Consider the following 19,575-nt stretch of genomic DNA (forward strand, 5'->3'; position numbering starts at 1 on the left):
ATATATTAACCATCTATGTATTAGAAGTTGAAAGTTCTATTAGTGCGGGAATAACCCTTTCTGACATATGTATAGTATTATGTAGTTGCTATTTGTCGCAATAAACTGCCATATGAATACACTATAGAAAGTATATCAAGACGAATCGATAACTATGTTAGATAATATTTATCCGTTCTCAAGTTTTTAAACAGACAGTTCAAGTATTCAGATTGATTGAGACGGAAGACAACGTTTGTGATTAACTCAAATAGGTCTATTCTATTTTATGATATATCTAGGTCTTGTCTCTACTTTTTATAAGCTGCCGCAGCACCAGTATCCTGCAATAGTTAGCATTATCTCATCAGAACGTCTCCATCCCTAAACTCACCAGGTAAACCTGATAAAACTTGAGCCGATACTTTCCGTCATTAGCCTTTTCAAGTTCCATCCTCCCCGCCCACTCAATCTCTGCCGAAGCGCCATTCTTCAGCTCCAAAGCCACTGTTCCATTCAGCATGGCCTTGTCTGAGCCTGAGCCGAAAGAGAACACCTTATCGAGGGTGTGCTTGCGAGATGAGACAGCATCCCACATTCCCTCTCTAAGGGTTGTAATTTCTACACAGATTAGTACGTAACGGATGCACCGGAGACGGTAAATAATTACCTGCGTGACCTGAAGCTTTCTTCGAAGCAACTACGAATGTCGCTTCGGGCGTAAACATGTCGACATACTTTGCGGTCTCGCCGGGAGTGTCGGATACACTAAAGAAAGATTGAATGAATTGGATGATGTGCGGTTGAACCGACTCATCCGAGGGAGATTGAATTGAGTATTGCTGTTCCATATTGTCGATATCTGAATGTGTTTGTTGATGCAAATTTTGGTTAATTGAGATCCATAATGCTGTCAATTCTGTTGTTCTTGACATCCAACCCTGCTTCCGACTTCCGATACTAACTTCGGATGTCATCAGGGAGCGGGTGGCTGGAGATTCCGTCACGCTACGGTACGTTCCTGTTAACAGCATCCACTGGCCCTGCAGTGCTGCAATGCCGATCTTACCCCAGATTAGAACATCGGCCCTCGGGGAACTTTGCATGATTCAGGGCGTTGGTGCTTTATCCGCCAGGTAGCTTTGCGGGGGTGCATTACCCGGAGATAACTTAGTAACTATTACCAATAGACGGCTTCTGCTATAGGCATATGTAGTTGTTGAATGAGAATATATAGATATCAACTTATTCCTCATCTAAATCGAAAACTCCCATCTTAACAACACATAACACATAACATACAACACTTACACTTCAACTACCACCCAAGATGTACGGAAAAGTAGCACTCGAAGAAGCCTTTAACCTCCCTCGATTCGAGGAGAAGATTCGATGGTGGGCTGGTCTCTTTGCTGTCGACCCTGATAAGCACACCAAGGAGATGGTCGATATCACAAACCAGCGCATCAAGTACATGGACGAGCATGGTGTTGGATACACACTTCTCTCATACACTGCTCCTGGTGTTCAAGATATCTGGGACCCCAAGGAGGCTCAGGCTCTAGCCGTCGAGGTCAACGATTATGTCGCAGGGGCTATCAAGCCTCACCCTGATCGATTCGGTGCCATGGCGTAAGTTTACTTCTTATCATTGAAAGAACAATCACTAACTGAAGTAGCACTCTGTCCATGCACGACCCCCAAGAGGCTGCTGATGAGCTCCGAAGAGTGGTTACAAAGTACGGCTTCAAGGGTGTTCTCGTCAACGACACCCAAAGAGCTGGTGAAGATGGCGATGATATGATCTTCTACGATGGCCCAGAGTGGGATGTCTTCTGGTCAACAGTTACAGAACTCGACGTCCCCTTTTACCTCCACCCCCGAAACCCCACAGGCTCCATCCACGAGAAGCTCTGGGCCAAGCGAAGCTGGCTCATTGGACCTCCTCTGAGCTTTGCCCAAGGTGTCAGCCTTCATGCTCTGGGAATGGTCACAAATGGTGTTTTCGACCGGCACCCCAAGCTTCAAATTATTCTCGGTCACTTGGGAGAGCACATTCCCTTTGACATGTGGCGAATCAACCATTGGTTCGAGGACGTTAAGAAGCCGCTTGGTCTGTCGTGTAAGTTGACCATCCGGGAGTACTTTGCTCGCAACCTTTGGATCACCACCAGTGGACACTTTTCCACATCAACACTTCAGTTCTGTCTGGGTGAAGTTGGTGCGGACCGAATTCTGTTCTCGATTGATTATCCTTTTGAGTCTTTCAGTGATGCTTGTACATGGTATGATGGCTTGGCGATTAATGATGTTGATAAGAGAAAGATTGGAAAGGATAATGCCAAGAAGCTGTTTAAGCTTCCCCAGTTTCACCAGAGCGAGGATTAGATACGATAGCTTTTAGATAAAAATGTTTTAGTTTTATACGATTCTTTTGACAAGTAAGAGAAGAGACAATCGATGTGAACCGTGAAATTGTTGCTTTGTGGTATGAATCATATATCTAGTCGCTTCGTGTATTCTAAGAAACCAAACCCAAATCCGTCTTATATCAGTAATTATCAAAATCCCTCTCAATCCATCTTCATGACCTCTCATCTCTGGTCTCCATCATGTCACTCGGCAACAGAGCCGTGGTAATCACACAGCCCAACATAACACCACCCGCCAGGTAAAGCACGCTGTTGATATCTCCCTGTCCACCATCCCCAGTAGTTCGACCATACAAATGCTGGGCGATCAACGGACTCACGATACCAAACAATCTTCCCCAGAACCCTGCAAGACCACAGGCAGTGCCGCGGATAGGAGCAGGGAAGGCTTCAGGTGTCCATCCATAAAGCACAGCGTTGAACATGGATTGGAAGAAATACTCCATTGTAAAGAGACCTTCATTTTTAGCTCTTGTGTCGACTGTCGAAAATAAGATAATGGATATGCCCATTAGAGCAGAGGACAAGACCATTGTCCATTTACGGCCGAAAGCAGGGACGCGATACAAGGTTGCACCGACAAGGACTCCTACAATACCAGGGGCGTAGGTGTAGATATAGGCGGCGTATGTTGACTTCAGACTGACGGAGACAGCACCGTTCTTTAGAGCGAGAATACTTGGAAGATAGAAGCCTATGGAGTTAGTTGATTGTTTTGAGATGAGTGGATTGACTTACCAGCAACAGTGAAACCCCAGTAGTCCATGATATAAGTCAGCCACACGAGGATAGTCAACCGAGTCATCTTAGCTGAAGAAAACAGCATCTTGTATCGATACAGCTCCAGCTTGACCTTCTTGGACCACTTCAAGTTGAGTTGTTTCTTGCCAGCTCCAAGAGCCGGAGTTGCACTATCACCACTTCCAACAGAGCTCTCGTCACCCTGAAGAGACTCAAACATCTCGACAGTAATGCCGCACTCCTTCTTGTTAATCTCAGCCATGTGCCTCAAGGTGTTGATAGCTTCTTCGTCGCGACCACGGTAGACGAGATACTTTGGTGTCTCACGGAAGTTGAAAACAAAGAAGCGAAGGATAAAGATGAATAGAGTAATTCCACCAATCGTGAACAGGAGGTATCTCCAGCCCATGTTATCACCACGGGAACAACATCTCTCGCCTCCCGATGCATTGTTGCAGGATATAAGAGCGTCTGGTTCAGAGAAGTTGGGAGAGCAGGCGTAGACGGGGATGAAGCCAAAAGCGATGGCGCTGCAGATGACGACGCCAATGGGCTGAAAGACGGACAGACAGGCGAGAAGGAATCGTTTGTTCTATATTTGTTAGCAGAGAATTATAATCGAGACGATGGCATACCTGAGGAATGAATTCGAGAGTAATTGTTGTGTCGATAGGGATGTTTCCACCAACACCAAACCCGACAAAGGCAGTCAGGACCAAAAAGGTGTTGTAGTTATTCGACGCGCCGAGGCAAATTCCAAAGATGGAAGAGAATAAACACGTCAGGTTAAATGCCCAACGACGGCCTGGGAGTGTCAGCAGAGGCTCATGACAAAGGGGGAGCAATCTTCAGGTAGAGGACCGTTGTTCTCATACCAATAATATCCGCCAGAAATCCCCACACAAAAGCACCAGCTGTGAGTCCAGCATTAAAACTCGTCGAGATATTTCCAGACTCGTTATCCCCGAATCCCATCTCCTGCTGTAGAGGGCCTAAGACAAGACCAAAGGCCTGTGCCCAGAGGAGATCCAGAAGGTATCCAAAGCCGCACAGGGACCAGATGTACCATTGGTACTTCCCCATGCCCTGACGATCGATCTCGCGGTTGATGAGGACGCATTTCTTTTCGTAGAGGGTTAGACCTTCGAGGCCATGAAGGAAGTTACTGCGACGACTGTATGGGCCTGCATTCTCGATTTCTTCGTTCGGTATGATGTCGTCGGCGAATTTAGTTGATTCCGCCATGGTGACGGTTTGTGTGAAAGGTGGTTGTGTAACGGTAGCAATGGAATGTCGAGACGCGGGGGATCAGCTCAACTAGGGTCCTAATTAAACCCCCGATCTACAATCTTTTAACGCAATCGGAGAGACAGTCTAATCGAATCATTTAAGAGGCAACGAAAATGGTTGATGTCATGGGCTACTGGTTCGGGGTGTACGACATAGGTTGGTAAGGGTGTGATTGGTGCGGAGCATGTTGCGCGAGACATCCATGTCAGACAACAAATGCACCTTTATCTTTTGGTCGGGAATAGAGATCACGGGGGGAGCGGGAGGGTTTGTTTGTGGTTGTTTTCGGACTAGTCCGAGATGAAGGCGTCACGAAGTCGAGACGGACAACATTAGATGGATTGAGATTTATCACGTTATTTACGCCTGACCCAAGGTTTGCCAACCAACTTTCTAAACTTGTTAGTATTGAAAATACCAAAAAGAATAAATGTAGAGATTGTACTGTGAAGAATGTGAAGGTTAGTTCCGTCGGCATGTCCACCTATCGGAGGCTAAAGGGTGCACGGCAATAGCCATGCCCGAATATGGACAACCCGAAACTCGATCCGAAATGGTTTCGAAGACTTACGAAATACCAATGACTGATGCAAAGACTAACAGGGGTATTCTCGCCCTCCATCTGAAATATGGTTGGAATACCAAGTTTAGTCAATCTAACATAGATGAGACAAAAAAGAAAGTATTGAATACATGTCTACAGAATCTCTATCGAAAGAACGAAGCAGAGTATGTCTTTTAGCTGTAGCCTTTTGACAATCTAGAAGAACGTGAAGAGAATGGGAATGAGGAGAGATAGATTCCGGGCTGATCATCTGAGAGTTGGTCTCTGGCATGGACTTGTAAGCTTTCTGCCATCAGGAAGCTCGAATGCATTTATGCGTATCTATAATTCTTGACGAATTTGGAGAGGAAGTCAAAGGTATCCTGCCAGTGGTGTGTTTCAGACAGCTGAATAAGAAGGGGAGATTAATGTAGAGAATTTTGGCGTGATTCCAAGATATTAGTCCAGTGCTCCTAGGCAGATTATTAGATTCTTTATTATTTTTGCTTAGTAAATCATCAAGCATTTATTGTTGCACCGTTCACTGGTCTTGTTCAAACAAATAATTAAAAAAAAGCTTCGAAGTTGATTGTCAGATTTCAATACAGTTGAACCTTGCTATTTACTGTATAGCTCTTCTAACAATTATAGAAATAATTATTTAATCTATCTAACCTAGACATGATACAGAAAGCTTCTAGAACTACCATCATCATTCCTCTGTAACATGGAAATGAAATTCTACAAGCCACATCCAGATCGATCTAGGGTGGATGATCGACGAAACCTGGAAACAAGATTAGCTTGCGTCCAAGATCGGTACTAAAACAAAGCTCTAATCTCATTTCGGAAGATGCCACTAGTCTACAAGAGTCATTGACGTCAGTAGCTCAAGTCAAGCCCGTCATGACTTTTATTTGTCAAGTATTAGATAAAATGTCCCAAGGCCAAGAGTTATTATTCGCTGGACAAAGACAAAATATCTTGTGATTTCTCTCATTGATACAGATATTCATGTCGCAGACTTACAATACCGACATTGAGCACGATAGCGCTGCCCTCATGGCTCAGAACGGAGAGACAAAGGCCAACGATGGCCGAAAGCGAGTCCTGATTGTAGGAGCTGGTGCAGCTGGGTATGACCTCCAAATACCATTCTATGAATTTGTACTAACAGTAGCAGCATGTCTACAGCTCACCATTTATCACAGCATCCAGACAAATTCGACATAACTCTCATCGACGCAGTTGATTACTGTGGAGGCCAAGCCTTTTCTATTCCCATTGACAAAGAACGCCATGGAGCTTCTTGGTGCAATCAGGGTGTCCAGGGAGGTTCTTATATCTTCCATCACACCGTCACCATGTTCAATCGTCAAGGTTACCACGCGGATCCTTGTGAACTGCAAGTCTCTTTCGGAAAAGAGGAAACGTTCTGGAATAATGTGTTTCCTACCGAACTACTCGTCCGTCACCAAAAGGAAGTCCGTCGCTTGACAACTCTTCTCAAAGTCATGCGTTGGTTCGAGATCTTCTTTGCTCTGCTCCCGCTGAGGCTGGTATTTAAACTATTCATGTTTTCTGAAGAGTTTACGAATACTATTGCTCTTCCTATGACAGCGCTGTTCCTTGGTACTGGAAACGAAACACCGCGGGTCCCCGCTATGATGTTTGAGAGACTTTGTACTTCGCCAACCTACGGAATGTGGTATCCTGCCGATAAAAACACAGTCATAAGTAACAAACCACCAATGATTGTGTTTCCCAAGTTCTCGGAATTTTACGAGACCTGGCGAAAGGATCTCATCTCTCGCGGCGTCACTGTCCGATTGTCAACTGAATTGACCGAGATTGTTCAACGAAACAAACATGGTGTCGTTGTAAAGCTCAAGCCTCGAACTCCGATGCCCGATCATCACAACCCAGCTGGAGGAGACCCCAATGCACCTGTTGGAGAAGAAAAGTATGATGAGCTTGTTCTTTGCTGTCTTGCAGATACATCCAAGCGCGTCCTGGGCAAGACAGCAACCTGGAAAGAGAAAAAGGTTCTCGGGTCCGCTAAATTCAGTGACGACATCACCATTACACACAACGACGCCGAGTATATGAAGAAGCATTACGAGAACTTTTACCGCGATGACCTTGCTGTCGCCAACGTCAACGGCACCGATCAGTCGTCTCGTCTGAACTATGCAAAGACTGAGTATCGACCCATGTACTATATCAAGATGTATCCTGAGGACAAGTCTAAACTGGAGATGTGCTTTGACTGCACAAACTACCAGAGTCAATTCCCAGAGAAGGTTCCCTTTGAACAACACGTTTTCCAGACAATTTACCTTAACAAAGACCGCGATGGAAAGCTGTGGTCGGATGATGAGATCGACAAGGATAAAATTATTCGAAAGGATTGGTGGCATCAGCTATGTCACAGCTACACGCACTACCTCTTTGTCGTCCCGTGGATGATGTTCCTCAACGCCAAGAACCACACTCGCTTCGCGGCATCGTGGACACTCGTCAACGCCCACGAAGTTGCAGTCATGTCGGGTATCGCAGCTGCTGTGGACCTTGGAGCGACATACCCCGAGGATTTAGAGAATGACAAGTTTGCCTTCCTCTGTTTCAGACTTTACTACCTCCTTACATATGGAAAGTGGTATAGACGAAACTTTACATCCAAAAAGTATATCAAGGAACATGGAGAGACACAGGCTGCTATGGATGGCAAGAGTTGGGCTACAGGGCTTTATGGAAGCGTTTATAAGGGACCTGGCGTTTCTGAGATTGAGAGGAGTTGTTGGAGGGAGGAGATTAAGCAGGGAGCCAGCACTGGTAATCTGTCTTAGGCATTTTGGGAAAGAAAATCATGTAACATTTATGTGTAGGATATGGTATTGTAGGCGCTGCTGATTAGCAACTGTGCTTATCTTGGTACACTGTTTGTTACGAGTTGCCTTGTTTCAATATGTGTTTTAGACTGCTCTAGACTTGACAGGGGTCTGATGGTTGTCGGGCGATGTGACCTTGAGGCGATTCTGCATCCCATATGTGTAGATGTTTGGGCTCTCAACCAGGAGCCATTTAACTTGCAAGCTTGGTAATATTAACTAGAATTATTTTCATGTTCATCTCCTAGATATCTTGATGGACTTAAGAATTGTTCCCACAGACATCGCTTCTAATCGCCGTAACTCCAGGTGTGAGTGCCTTGGCGTAGTACTATTGTCTCAATAGCCTGAACCGCTGCAAGCCACCATCCTTTCATTCGTCCCACGTCAACGAGGCTTTAGCATGCGGCAGAATTTAGTGGTTGCCTTTTTCGCATCACAACGCCTTATCAATCTTTACAGGGGTCTCAGGCCGCCTTGCTCGCCCTGCATATAATTGGGATATCCAACGGTTTGCTCCAACTCTGCTCTCATCTTTTTCCCCGTCGTCTTGTATAATTCGTTAGTACTGAAAGTATGAACTCTTCCATGTCGTCAACGTGGCGTTTCTTCTACGCCACACTAATCGTGTATACAACTGCTGCACACGCTCGTTTCATCGACTATCCTCTTCCAACTGCTATCCAGGCTTTCGAACAGCCGATACCGACCCTTATCACACGAGCCTTCCATCTCGAAGTGCGAGCGGACGATGGCGCGCCCACATACACAATCACATACGCATCTGACTCAGTCTGTGGCTACTTATCTGGTTCGGTACAAATTCCAATCAGTTGCGAGAACAAGAACAGGTGTTTATGGGAACTCGAGTCATTCAAGTACATTGCCTGTGAAATAGATGGGGAGACAACTGGTATTGCTCACACGAAATGCTTAGCAAGGGATGAAGCTCTTGACGCAAATCTGTGTGACGATGTCTGCGTGAGCAACGCATATAATTTACAGTGGTACGTGATTTATCTTCAGTTCTGTCGCGCCACTTAGTTACTGACTTCCTTTTAGCACCAACGACACAGCACCTTACTGCCGTACCTATGCCTACCCTCGAGGTGTTCACGATTATCGATGCGCACCCACGCCTGCCACAAGAGTCTCCAGTGTGGACTTTACCTACGACGGACAGAAATTTCCTGACCCTATCATATCTACAGTGACGGGTGTTGACCGACCGCGTTCATCAGACTCTAGTTCCACCACAACGGAAGCAGAGGAGTCCTCCTCGACGGCCACTGCAGAGGCAGAGCCAGAACCCAAAAAGATGGGGCTGTCAGAAGGGGCAATAGGCGGTATAATAGTTGGTGCGATATTTGGTGTCTTCATTGTGATAGGTGGTATATGGTACTATCGTCGAACACACCCTAAGGGAACACAAGCAAATGCTAGTCTTTCTGAATCCGTTCCTCCAGTGAGCAAGAGGAGCGAAACTGTTGTCAATGAGCGAAGTGTTCAGGTAGAAGATGGGATAGAGGCTATCCAGGAGATATCTACAAGTACATAATTGCATGATAATAATAGCAGAACAGCGTAGCCTCACGTTGATTTAAATATAAGAATGAAGCGGTATGCAGATGTATGTTATGCCATAGCTTTGAACATGGGGACTATTGCACTATGATACAGCATCAAAGCCCAAACCCAATGCAGACAGTCTCAGATATCCACAACGTTACGAATGGTATTCTCGCAATGGACTCATCTCACGTTGAATGATGAGTTGACAGAGCGGTGAAACGCGCAGGTTCTCTCCGTGAAATACCGCTTGGCGCCTGGGTTCTCTATCGATCCATCTTGTGCAAATAATGAGTGACCTGAACCTTTTGCTGTCCACGATATTTTGGACTCTTCATTCTGGTTACAATCTTCTGATACGGCGTATGAGTTGGGTATTGACCTAGCGAGGATTTCGATATCTGGTAATAGTGTAGGTAGGGGAATCGTAGCCCACGTGCCCCTTTTGGAACTTGAGCGCAGGCAAAGGGGAGAAAGACGAGATCATCCACATGTGGTAGGTATCCTTGTCAACTACTAACGCGAGTCATTTACTTGAACTGCCAGTTCTAAACTACCACTATCTTCCCTTATGTAAAACATAATCTTCAACCAAGTATGAGTTCCTTCTTTTGTAGTTATTGAGGAACTCAAGCAACTTGTTGCCCCTCTCAGTCACTTGTAGGGACCGGCTTTGATAGTTGTCACTATTCAGCCATCTCTTCAGATCTTTAATCCCTCCAGCATCGTATTTCACCATTGTTTCAGCAACTTCCATCACTTGGAGCAATTCATCATCAGTCCGGTCTTTGCGTGTGAGCCCTAATGGATCTTGCAACCAAAGTGTCCAGGTCGTGAATACACTCTCTCCAAGTCGAGAGTTGGCTCCAGATCTCAAAAGCATCGACACGCCCTGAGAAGAAGGTCGGCTCCTTTTCTTTAGGTTGGACTATGGTCGGAATTCAAGTGATAGCAATGGGGGACAGCCACATACAGGCATTGCAGAGCCGTTAAGAACGTAGAACTCGGGATTTCTGGTTATATAATCTCGAAGGCCGAGATCAACGGCGAGAAGGAGAGGCGCATGCAGGTAGTTCCTCGTCGTAGTACCAGGCAGCGTATGACAAGCCTTGACCATAGCTGAGAAAATTGGTTCTTCGGGTAAGATTTTACAAGCTACCAACTCACTCAAGAAATGAGGTAGCTGTTCAAAGAAGCTTATTTGCGAACTGGCGTCACCGTTTTGGACCCAGAATAAGCCACTTCTAAATGCTGAAGACATTGCAGAAAGGAACCATTGAGGTCCGATATGTACCTGTGATTTCAGGCCAGAAGCGGAAAGTATCATGAGATAGAGGTCTCTAATCGCTAGATCTGTAGCCACTGTATCGCCATGTGGATCTGTCTTCAAGCATTCTCGTTCCCATGCAAAGTCATTACTCAGATACTCAAAGACGGTCCGGTGCATGAACACGACGGTACTACCCACAAGCTGATTATCAGCTCCTGGAGCATGCCGTCGGATCTCCAACAGCCCGCCGCATCGACTTCGGAGCCTCCCTTCTAGCACGATGCAGAGATCATTCTTATCTTCTGACGAAAGATCCCCGATGACATCTGCTGAAATGTCGGCGTCGTCAACGAGTGCCAAGCAAAGTGTGTCCGTATACGAGAGAGCCGGACATTTTGGAGTTCTCGAAGCCAATTGGCTTTCGTAGCAGAGACGTAACAGGCGCGCACCCTGATACTGGTATCGATGATTAATCTTTCCAAGCATGACATCAAAAAGATCCTCCAGTTCAGGCGGGAGCTCATCTACTCTCTTTTGAAGTTCTGGCAACCGATCGCAGTCGTCGAACCCGGACAGAAGGGACCGGCATGCTAAAACTACCCAAAGAAATACTCCTGATGACTTATCAACTAGCTGTTTCAAAAGAATTCTAGCCCCACTAGGAGATCGCTTGAGGAGGCGTTTCATGTATTGATGGCAGCCAATCGTATCTTCAACAAAGGCCTCGATATCACCTCGAGTGAGATTTTGAAGGTGTAACTTGGGTAGATGCTGGTATGCCGATACACAAGCTGGGATAGGCCGACTCGAGACGAGTACTTTAATGCGATCAGATTTGCCGAGCTCTTGGATGAGTGAAATACTCTCTCGAACATCTCCTTTGAATTCATCGAGGCCATCAATAAATATACAGCACTTGGGCATATTGGTTTGTCGGGTTATCACACTGAATGCATGACGAATCTCTGAGATTGATGGTAAACTCGGAGTTTTATCTGTTTCCCTTAGCTCCCTGACCATTCCCGGGAGAGCTTGGTGAACTAGAGATTTATCGGGCTTCAGAAGCTGGTAGAGAAGCGCTCGTGAAAGACCTTCGAAAGTTTTTTGCTCCTCAGTTCCGAGATCGAAGAAGAAGAAGTCAGCCAGAATATAACTAGCCGGACGAGACCACTCTTTCAGAAGCATTTTGGTACGTTCTTCGGTATAAATATACTTCATCAGAGTCGACTTTCCGCTGCCGGCTTTGCCAGATATCCAGTAAATCCCATCTTGGGAGGGCTTTCGGAGCCACCGGGACAAATCGTCCCAGAGAGCTTTGTCTCTGGGAGGATAAAGAGCCCACCTAAGGGTTTTCCGATGTGCACCAGTGACGGTTTCTCTCCTGTCATGTATCTTTCTGAACCAGAGTCGGCTCAATACCATTTCTTCGCAAGTACGAGATATAGTCTTTTCGGTTGATTGTGAAATAAGCCTGTGTGTATCTTGTGAAGCTTCGAGAAGCATCTTTAGATTTGACAGTCCAGAAATCCTCCTCACGTCGTCATCGACCAGAGTTTGAAGAGCAGGCTGTTTTCTGGTGACAGGTATCAATCTGTCCAGGGTCGTAATGAGATCTGCAAGATCTGCAACGAGAACTTGAAACTTTGTCTTGTCGCGGACAGCCCAGAGAGCCCTGCTACGAAAAGGCATCTCGTTGCCCTGGGCCATTCGTTTCTTGAAATCATCATATTGGTTTTTGAAAACCCCCATGCGCCAGGCACTGATAGAGGAGACTGAAGTGAGATGCGAAGCGCCAACTTGATCGTCTACTACATCGATTCCGTACTTGCTTCGTAAGGCAGTGCCGTCTGTCAGCAGAAGTCGAATGCAGCTTAGCGTTTCACCGATAGCCTCCCGAATGTGAGCTTGATCAAGAAGGGGGTCGTAGTCGTTTGTGCGTAAGAGGCCAACTCGGTCACTCCATTGAAGAAGAAGGGTTTTCTGAATGTCAAACTTGATCTTTAAAATTTCGTAGTCCCGGCCCAGATCACGGGCGTCAGCCAAGAGTCCGAAGAGGTCGATGGTATCCTTGAAAGCGCCGATAAGACCTGCAACCCCAACAGCCCCAAGAACGAGACCTGCAACTTCAGCCATATTTACTTCTGTACTACAGCTAATTTAGAACGAGTGCAGCTCTGACTTGCGAGAATCAGGCTTCGCTTTATCCTGCTTACGAAAAATGAGGGGTAGTACTGCAAGGGTGAGGGTGAGGCTGAAGATCTCACTCTATAAAGATATTTAATTATCCATATATCTACTTTGCTATATTTACTGCCAGCTTACCCCTTAATCTGGCAATATGCAATCGTTCAAAAACTTCAGGGCGTTGTCACAATCAGTTCTGCCTATCCTTTCCGGGTTCAGCATGTCGCTGCGAATGAAATGAAGAAAATGCTGCAAGAATTCTGAACCTTCATTATGCTGTGCTTCGCAAATAAGTTTGTCGATCCACTGTCTGAAAGTCAGCTACTATTCCCAATAAAGAAGTGCCTCAAGTCTGTCCTGTTTGGGCTTTTTACCTTCACTACACTGACCTTCAGCTTTGGTACCTCTTCAGGATCTTCTGGACATGTGGGACTTGATCCGTTCTTTTTCATAATACGAGAAACACCGTTTTTGACCAGAGCGTAGAGCCTCTCAGCTAGCCTTTTCTTCTGCTGGTGTTTTAGGAAGAAGTTATCTTCTTTCCACACACCTTTGTTCTTAATGGCACCAGAGAACGACGGCTCATTTTTTCGTTCTTGTTGATAGTCCTTGCACGAAGCATTATCGAGAATGACCCAGGTCATCAACTCTGAGAATACGCAGCCCAAAGCCCAGACATCAACCTTTTTAGACATGAAATAGCTTATGTCGTGTTCCGGTGAGCGGTAGGTTTGAGAGGCTGCGTGTGCTGATTGTGAATTTACCATGGTTCTTGAGGCGTGTGCGTGGAATGTGACGAGGCCGAAATCTGCAACCTTGAGATTGCCAAGACGACAATGGGTTGTCTCTTGGCTAAAGTGAAGAATGTTGGCAGGCTTTATGTCCCCGTGTATTCCATAGTCCTTTTCTTTACTACATCGATCTCCGTCTAGGTCAATGTGCGTATGTTTGATGCGAGTATAATGAATCGCCCCTAGGGCTTCAATCAAACCCCGACATTGCATCGCGACCCAGCGGATAAATTCCTTCTCTGTCAAGTCGTAGCTTTTCAGAAGATCTTTCTTTGACTTATTCATCAGATCTTCTAGGCTTCCACCTTCAGCCCACGGGAAGAGTAGCATGAACTTTTCACCAGTGATCTCAAGTGTCGCACATAGCTCAACCAAATGCGGCCCGGAGCTCATCTTGCGGAACGCAGCAATTTCCTTTTGGAAGAAATGGTAATTTTCATTAACATATTCGCCTCTCATGGATTTGAGCGCAAAGAACTTGTACTGTGTCTGCCGACCAAGTCAGAATTCGAGCATTTGAACGGACGGAACTGCTTTGGACTTACGAAGGAGTGATGATCTGGGTGAATCTTGACCTTTTCCACAATTCCAAATCCGCCACTTTTATCTTCATCGCCGATATATGTCCAAGGAAGGACTGTTCCCGGTTCATATCGAAAGTTGAGGGCTTTGCGATTCTCCTTGTCCCAGTCCAAGAATGGAACATGCACCCACCACTGCTTGCTGTAGAATTCTCGCATCATCTCTGCATCTCTTGAATGGTTCAAGAATTCTAGACAATCTTTCCCATCCGATTGACGACACAATAGCTCCGTTCGGTCTTTGTTGACGCGGAATGGTAAGTTCTTGTCGCTGATTCCTGCATTCTTGAAGTCTCGCAGAAACTTGAGCTGGTTGATTAAGACTAGCACTGCAAAGATCTCTACTGCGGGTCTCTGACAAACATACTCAGCACAGGCTTCTGCTTCATGTGTCCCGTACTTATTGTCCAGTAGTTCCTTGACCACTGCAGCATGGTTGCAAATGGTATTCAGATCCCCGCTCGGTAAGAAACGCTCCTTCGCACTACGCTGGTCCAGTTGTAATGCGCCATTTAAAAGGGTCTTGACAGAGTCTTGGAGGTCATCATCACTGATGACATCAGGCCGCTCAATGGAATCAACATCCACTGAGTCTTGTAAGCCCGCAAGCGCGTCGGTGTCTGGAGGGACTCTATCCCCGGCTTCGTTTCTCTGGCGTACACCTCTGCCGTAATCTGATACTCTGGACGTCTCGCGACTGATGTGAGTGCCTGCAGAAGGCCGTTGAAACGCAACTGTTCGGCGGGCTGGGGTTGAAGGGTAGATGGGCAAAGTTCGCTTGTGAGTGTTGATTATACCGTTCAACTGCGTTGTCATATGTTAGCTTATTATTAATGACTCATATTGATAGTCCATGCATCGCTATTGGATTGTTAGACTTTGAATATCTTGCCTTACCGGTTGCGAGTCAGAGGTGCCTGATGACATGGTTTTAGCGTTGTTGTTGATTGGAAACAACAACTCGCTCATGTTTCGCAAATAGAGCTTAGCGACGGCAGCCTACAGGTGGAAAGAAAAAGGTATAGCATTGACTGTTTTACCCAACAACTTTATCATGTGCTGGAGCCCAGTTGGTGTTACACAAGTTATCTCACACACATAGCCTATTAGGCGCTCGACTGAGACAAGTTCCAGGGGGGCGCTGGAAAGGGCAGCTGGTCTCTACGCCCCAATACCAGTTACATGAGTGTGACATACTTGTCATATTTCACAGTAACCATTTATGTTGTGAAACATGAGAGCCCAGCTGATCAACCCACACATAAGCCAGTTGGATTGATTGGAGGGACAATAATAATAATTTTCTTATGTACCCACGAGTCCCCACTATCTGTCAAGTCTCGATTCCCGTCAAACTTTATCTTATTTCCTGGGTTCACTAAAAGCACCGTGCATTCCCTAATATCCCCCAACATTCAATATCACCAGCAATTCTTATTGCCATGAGATCATTCTTCCATCCAATTAAGCAGTCGTGCACCTTTCGGCAAGAACTAGACGGCACTAATCTGAGTGCAGTCAAGTTGGAAAAGATTTTGAGTCGTCGTTGGAGTAACAGATACACCGTCGAGGTAATGTTACCAAATCCCCCTCATACGCATTAGCTCACCGACTCTAGATGCAATCCAACAGACTTACAGTCATCACACCTGGCCTACTGTCTGTCCGGGACATCGCCAGTTGTTATCGTTGAGGTTACCTGTATGCAGTGTAAAGGTCTGTTGGTGAATGGAGCTAGACATTCTTTATCATCTTGTTGTTTTCTTGGTATTTGATATATCCAGCGAACATGGTTTTATACAATATTGTGGTGGACAGGGTGCAGGATCAAGGACACCACCAAATTGAGCAGAATTGATGGTGTTTGGAATTTCAGAAATTATTTAATAGCTTTGTCCGGATAAACCAGTTCCCCTTCCTCGAGGCATACAATCATGGAATAATGGATCAAACAATTTCCCATCACAAGCTTTCTTGAATTTCCAGATCAAACTGTGGGTAAATAATGTCGCCTCATTCTGAGTTTGATTTCTTCCACCTGAGTCTAAGAATGTGGTTAGTAGCCACTGTATTAAAGGCCATGGTAGACAAACTGTATTCAACTTTTGAGAAACTAGGACTTTCCACTGGTTGTTCAGACGCTGCTAACTGTAAGATGCTGTATACCTATGATTGCTGTTTTGTGATGCCGTACTTCGACTACCTGGAAGTTACCTGATCCCAAAACTAGAATCAGCTGTTCTTCAAGCCTCTTCTTGTTTCCGTAGTCGAAAGGAAGGAACTGTGTCTCCATGACGCTATGGCGTGATTTCAATCTCAAAGTCAAACTAGGCCGAAGAATAGTGCTACGGTAGATCACTGTCTGTCAGTCTGCCTTGTCTGTCCCCTTACCTCACCTCCTTTATACCTGAGTTGGGCATATTTCAGCAGAGCCTCACATCACATTTTCAATTCAAAATACCCTCATTACCGCCTACAGAAGCAGGCGTCAACCGGTGAACTGCTAAATGCTGCTGTGCTTACTTGCGTTGTGATTGATAAGCCATGATATGATCTCACACGACAACTCATTGCGCATTGTGCGGGGGCTAACAGCACTCGTGTGGCAATGTCAAATCAGGCCACGAATAGACGTAAGATAAGAAAGCAGGCTCCCGTATGCCATGCAGTGACACAACGCAATGGGTGGAGGGGCGTGATACAGCCATCTTTCAAGTCATTTTGTCTCACATACGAGCACTTCTGCCAATGTGCGGTGAAAAGTAATTGCAATGTATTACAATGCCAATCACGGCTGGTACCAGCTACATATCATCAGAAAGAACCAACAATCACCCTCAGCCAGGCTCTGTTTTACTACAAGGCATGATGTAGGGCTCTTAATAGGCCATTGAATAATGTGAGATTCACAGTCCAGAATGCATATCAGTTTAGTCTCTCGTAATATAAATTATGCACGTTAAAAGCGTCGGCGTGTTTCATTCGTAAAAGACTGTCTCTACATAATTTCCTCAACGCTTCATCATGTCCTGGCACAATCGACACCCGAATCTACGACCCGAGGATTGGGACCTTTTGGATTTTGACCAACAGCAGAATGAAGTATTTACTATCACAATCAATGGTCAATCCGAAGACAATAGCAGCCCTGATACGGAACATTCTGTCACACCACAAACCAGTCGCAAAGTCGTCGAGGGAGAAGCTGACCTTGGCCAATGGGTAGACAAGGTAATTGTCGCAGTCACAATACGCTACTTTGCTTACAAGTTTAGATCTCTGATATTCAACGGAAACAGAATGCCTCTACATATCAGCCAGGCGATAATGGCTCAACAATCAATTTGATCTTGGCATCACAGATGTCATCACTTGATGAGCTACCGTTTTCACAGACCGCATACTCGTGGATTATGACACAAATGAAGATACATGGGTCTATTGTTCGTGCTATCAACCGCAATACCCAATGTACATTTTCATCGCTTCCCTTCAACTGGCCATGCGCTTACTCACCTATCCCATCAATCGGTAAATGATACTCTCGCCCACTGAATCCATCTCGTATTGACATCACATAGTCTACAATTGTCGAACGGCTGGTTCTTGGGAAGGTGACATGGCACTATCCGTCACTTTCTTTCCCAACACCTTAACGACTAATGCCGTCTGGTATGGCCTTGATATGAAAGAGCATCGTACTTATGGTCACAGTCTTACCAATGCCGACATCATTACTAGCCGTTTAACAAACTTTGATGGAAGTTGTCTCCATCCCTTGATCCTCCCAACTATGTTTGCAGAATTCGAAAGGGAGAGGCATATTGGCATGGTCAGAAAATACCACACTCAACTGGTTCAAAGGATCAACGATCTTGCATATCCCAGCTCGTCTACCAACAACAGTAATGAAACCGATCTGCTACGTATATCAACTGAGAGGAAATCTAGAGATTCTAACTTTACTGAGAGGTTAAGGACCTTGGTATCTCAACTTTCCATGAATTCAAAAACAGGACATTCTTCGCATGTGGAAGATATCTCAGCCCAGGAAAAGACGTTTCATGAAAGACCATGCAAAGAAAAGAAGGAAGATCCAGAACCAGCTGTTGTGTTGTGGCAAAACACCAGCTTTCTAAGTAACGGCCTTCTGAACTGGCAAACTCAATTGACGAAGATGCTTGAGCAAGTTCAAGACCTCGACGATACGCAATTCGGGGTCTCCACGAGTGAATATGACCCACAGGTTGAGTCGAAATTGGCCAGACTTCGCGACGTCGGGCTCCGGATCAAGACAAGGATACAGGATCTCATCTATGAGTACGATGAGCATATTCGGCAATGCAACCATATCACCGAAGGTCTAAGACTAGCAACACAGCTTGTAAGTGGACCGTACTTTTAAATGCGCAAGACTTAACGCAGAACAGGAACTCAATGATATCGGCCACAAAGATGCCAGGACAAATCAAGAGATTGCTCGTGTTAATCTCAAGGTAGCTCAAATGACGCGTCTGGATAGCAGCTTGATGAGATCTATAGCTACACTTGGAATGATTTTCCTTCCGGCTACTTTTGTATCAGTAAGTGAAACGCCAGCATTCAACAAACTGTATTGACTCATTACCAGACTTTCTTTTCTATGGACTTTTTCCAGTGGTCAGGGGAAGATGGAAAGAACCAAGAGCTAATTTCTTCCTACTTTTGGGTTTATATCGTTGTTGCGATTGGGCTGACGGTATTGACAATGTCTATCTTCTATACATGTGTTTTGAGAACTCCTTCAGTTGACGTTGATGAGGAGTCGACATGTAGCTAGTATTCCATAGCAAATTCTCAATTGAGAATGAGCCTAGTGGGTATTTATCTAGCTTGCGTTTAGCTTAATAGAAATGATGCGTTAATCATGTCAATGCCTTATATCACGTGAGTGTAAAGGTAGGAAGCAAGCGTAGCGAAATTTTAATTCCGTTTTTCTTTCGTAGGGCTGTATTAAGCATCAGGCAATTTTTGCTCAGTTGGGAATGGTGGCATTATTTAAGTTTGACAAGCGGACAGCGGCTGATGCTCACTGGTGCGCTTCAAGAAAAGTGAAATTACTTCTGACAAGCTGAACGAACATATCCACTCTAGAAGTATTCAGGGGTCCCGGGTATTGACTATATATGGGCGCTTCATCATGAGAGACTTTTCCACAGTGTAGATATTTCTTCTTGAGACCGTCACAAAAGTTCTGAGTTAGAGGAACATGGCTCCATCCTGGCTCGAAAAATTCATCGTCCGCGAGGACGTAACACCAGATC

The 19,575-nt window shown here is 45.5% G+C and overlaps 8 protein-coding genes across 8 annotated transcripts; 4 read left to right on the forward strand and 4 right to left on the reverse strand.

Moving 5' to 3' along the window:
• Positions 1-290: 290 nt before the first annotated feature.
• Positions 291-830, reverse strand: FGSG_09062 (uncharacterized protein; the record flags this gene model as incomplete). Its single annotated transcript, XM_011330430.1, has 3 exons — positions 291-323; positions 374-600; positions 650-830. The coding sequence occupies 3 exons, from the start codon at positions 828-830 to the stop codon at positions 291-293; spliced, it is 441 nt and encodes a 146-aa protein (XP_011328732.1).
• A 479-nt stretch (positions 831-1,309) lies between these two features.
• FGSG_09061 (2,3-dihydroxybenzoic acid decarboxylase) lies at positions 1,310-2,367 on the forward strand (the record flags this gene model as incomplete). Its single annotated transcript, XM_011330431.1, has 2 exons — positions 1,310-1,611; positions 1,659-2,367. The coding sequence occupies 2 exons, from the start codon at positions 1,310-1,312 to the stop codon at positions 2,365-2,367; spliced, it is 1,011 nt and encodes a 336-aa protein (XP_011328733.1).
• A 196-nt stretch (positions 2,368-2,563) lies between these two features.
• FGSG_09060 (uncharacterized protein) lies at positions 2,564-4,397 on the reverse strand (the record flags this gene model as incomplete). Its single annotated transcript, XM_011330432.1, has 4 exons — positions 2,564-3,105; positions 3,150-3,744; positions 3,788-3,957; positions 4,028-4,397. 4 exons carry the CDS (start codon positions 4,395-4,397, stop codon positions 2,564-2,566), a joined length of 1,677 nt encoding a protein of 558 aa, XP_011328734.1.
• Positions 4,398-6,048: 1,651 nt separating this feature from the next.
• FGSG_09059 (uncharacterized protein) lies at positions 6,049-7,835 on the forward strand (the record flags this gene model as incomplete). The annotated part of the gene is made up of 2 exons (XM_011330433.1): positions 6,049-6,122; positions 6,170-7,835. The coding sequence occupies 2 exons, from the start codon at positions 6,049-6,051 to the stop codon at positions 7,833-7,835; spliced, it is 1,740 nt and encodes a 579-aa protein (XP_011328735.1).
• Positions 7,836-8,453: 618 nt separating this feature from the next.
• On the forward strand, positions 8,454-9,435 carry FGSG_09058 (uncharacterized protein; the record flags this gene model as incomplete). Its single annotated transcript, XM_011330434.1, has 2 exons — positions 8,454-8,884; positions 8,940-9,435. 2 exons carry the CDS (start codon positions 8,454-8,456, stop codon positions 9,433-9,435), a joined length of 927 nt encoding a protein of 308 aa, XP_011328736.1.
• Positions 9,436-10,005: 570 nt separating this feature from the next.
• Positions 10,006-12,849, reverse strand: FGSG_13510 (uncharacterized protein; the record flags this gene model as incomplete). The annotated part of the gene is made up of 2 exons (XM_011330435.1): positions 10,006-10,374; positions 10,420-12,849. The coding sequence occupies 2 exons, from the start codon at positions 12,847-12,849 to the stop codon at positions 10,006-10,008; spliced, it is 2,799 nt and encodes a 932-aa protein (XP_011328737.1).
• A 192-nt stretch (positions 12,850-13,041) lies between these two features.
• FGSG_13509 (uncharacterized protein) lies at positions 13,042-16,565 on the reverse strand (the record flags this gene model as incomplete). Its single annotated transcript, XM_011330436.1, has 8 exons — positions 13,042-13,206; positions 13,290-14,180; positions 14,237-15,076; positions 15,170-15,271; positions 15,371-15,433; positions 15,922-15,971; positions 16,203-16,316; positions 16,487-16,565. 8 exons carry the CDS (start codon positions 16,563-16,565, stop codon positions 13,042-13,044), a joined length of 2,304 nt encoding a protein of 767 aa, XP_011328738.1.
• A 731-nt stretch (positions 16,566-17,296) lies between these two features.
• Positions 17,297-19,091, forward strand: FGSG_09056 (uncharacterized protein; the record flags this gene model as incomplete). Its single annotated transcript, XM_011330437.1, has 5 exons — positions 17,297-17,503; positions 17,548-17,743; positions 17,854-18,656; positions 18,703-18,855; positions 18,903-19,091. 5 exons carry the CDS (start codon positions 17,297-17,299, stop codon positions 19,089-19,091), a joined length of 1,548 nt encoding a protein of 515 aa, XP_011328739.1.
• Positions 19,092-19,575: the final 484 nt, after the last annotated feature.

The sequence above is a fragment of the Fusarium graminearum genome, chromosome 4 (assembly GCF_000240135.3).
Source record: "Fusarium graminearum PH-1 chromosome 4, whole genome shotgun sequence".
In the NCBI taxonomy this organism is placed as follows: Eukaryota; Fungi; Ascomycota; class Sordariomycetes; order Hypocreales; family Nectriaceae; genus Fusarium; species Fusarium graminearum.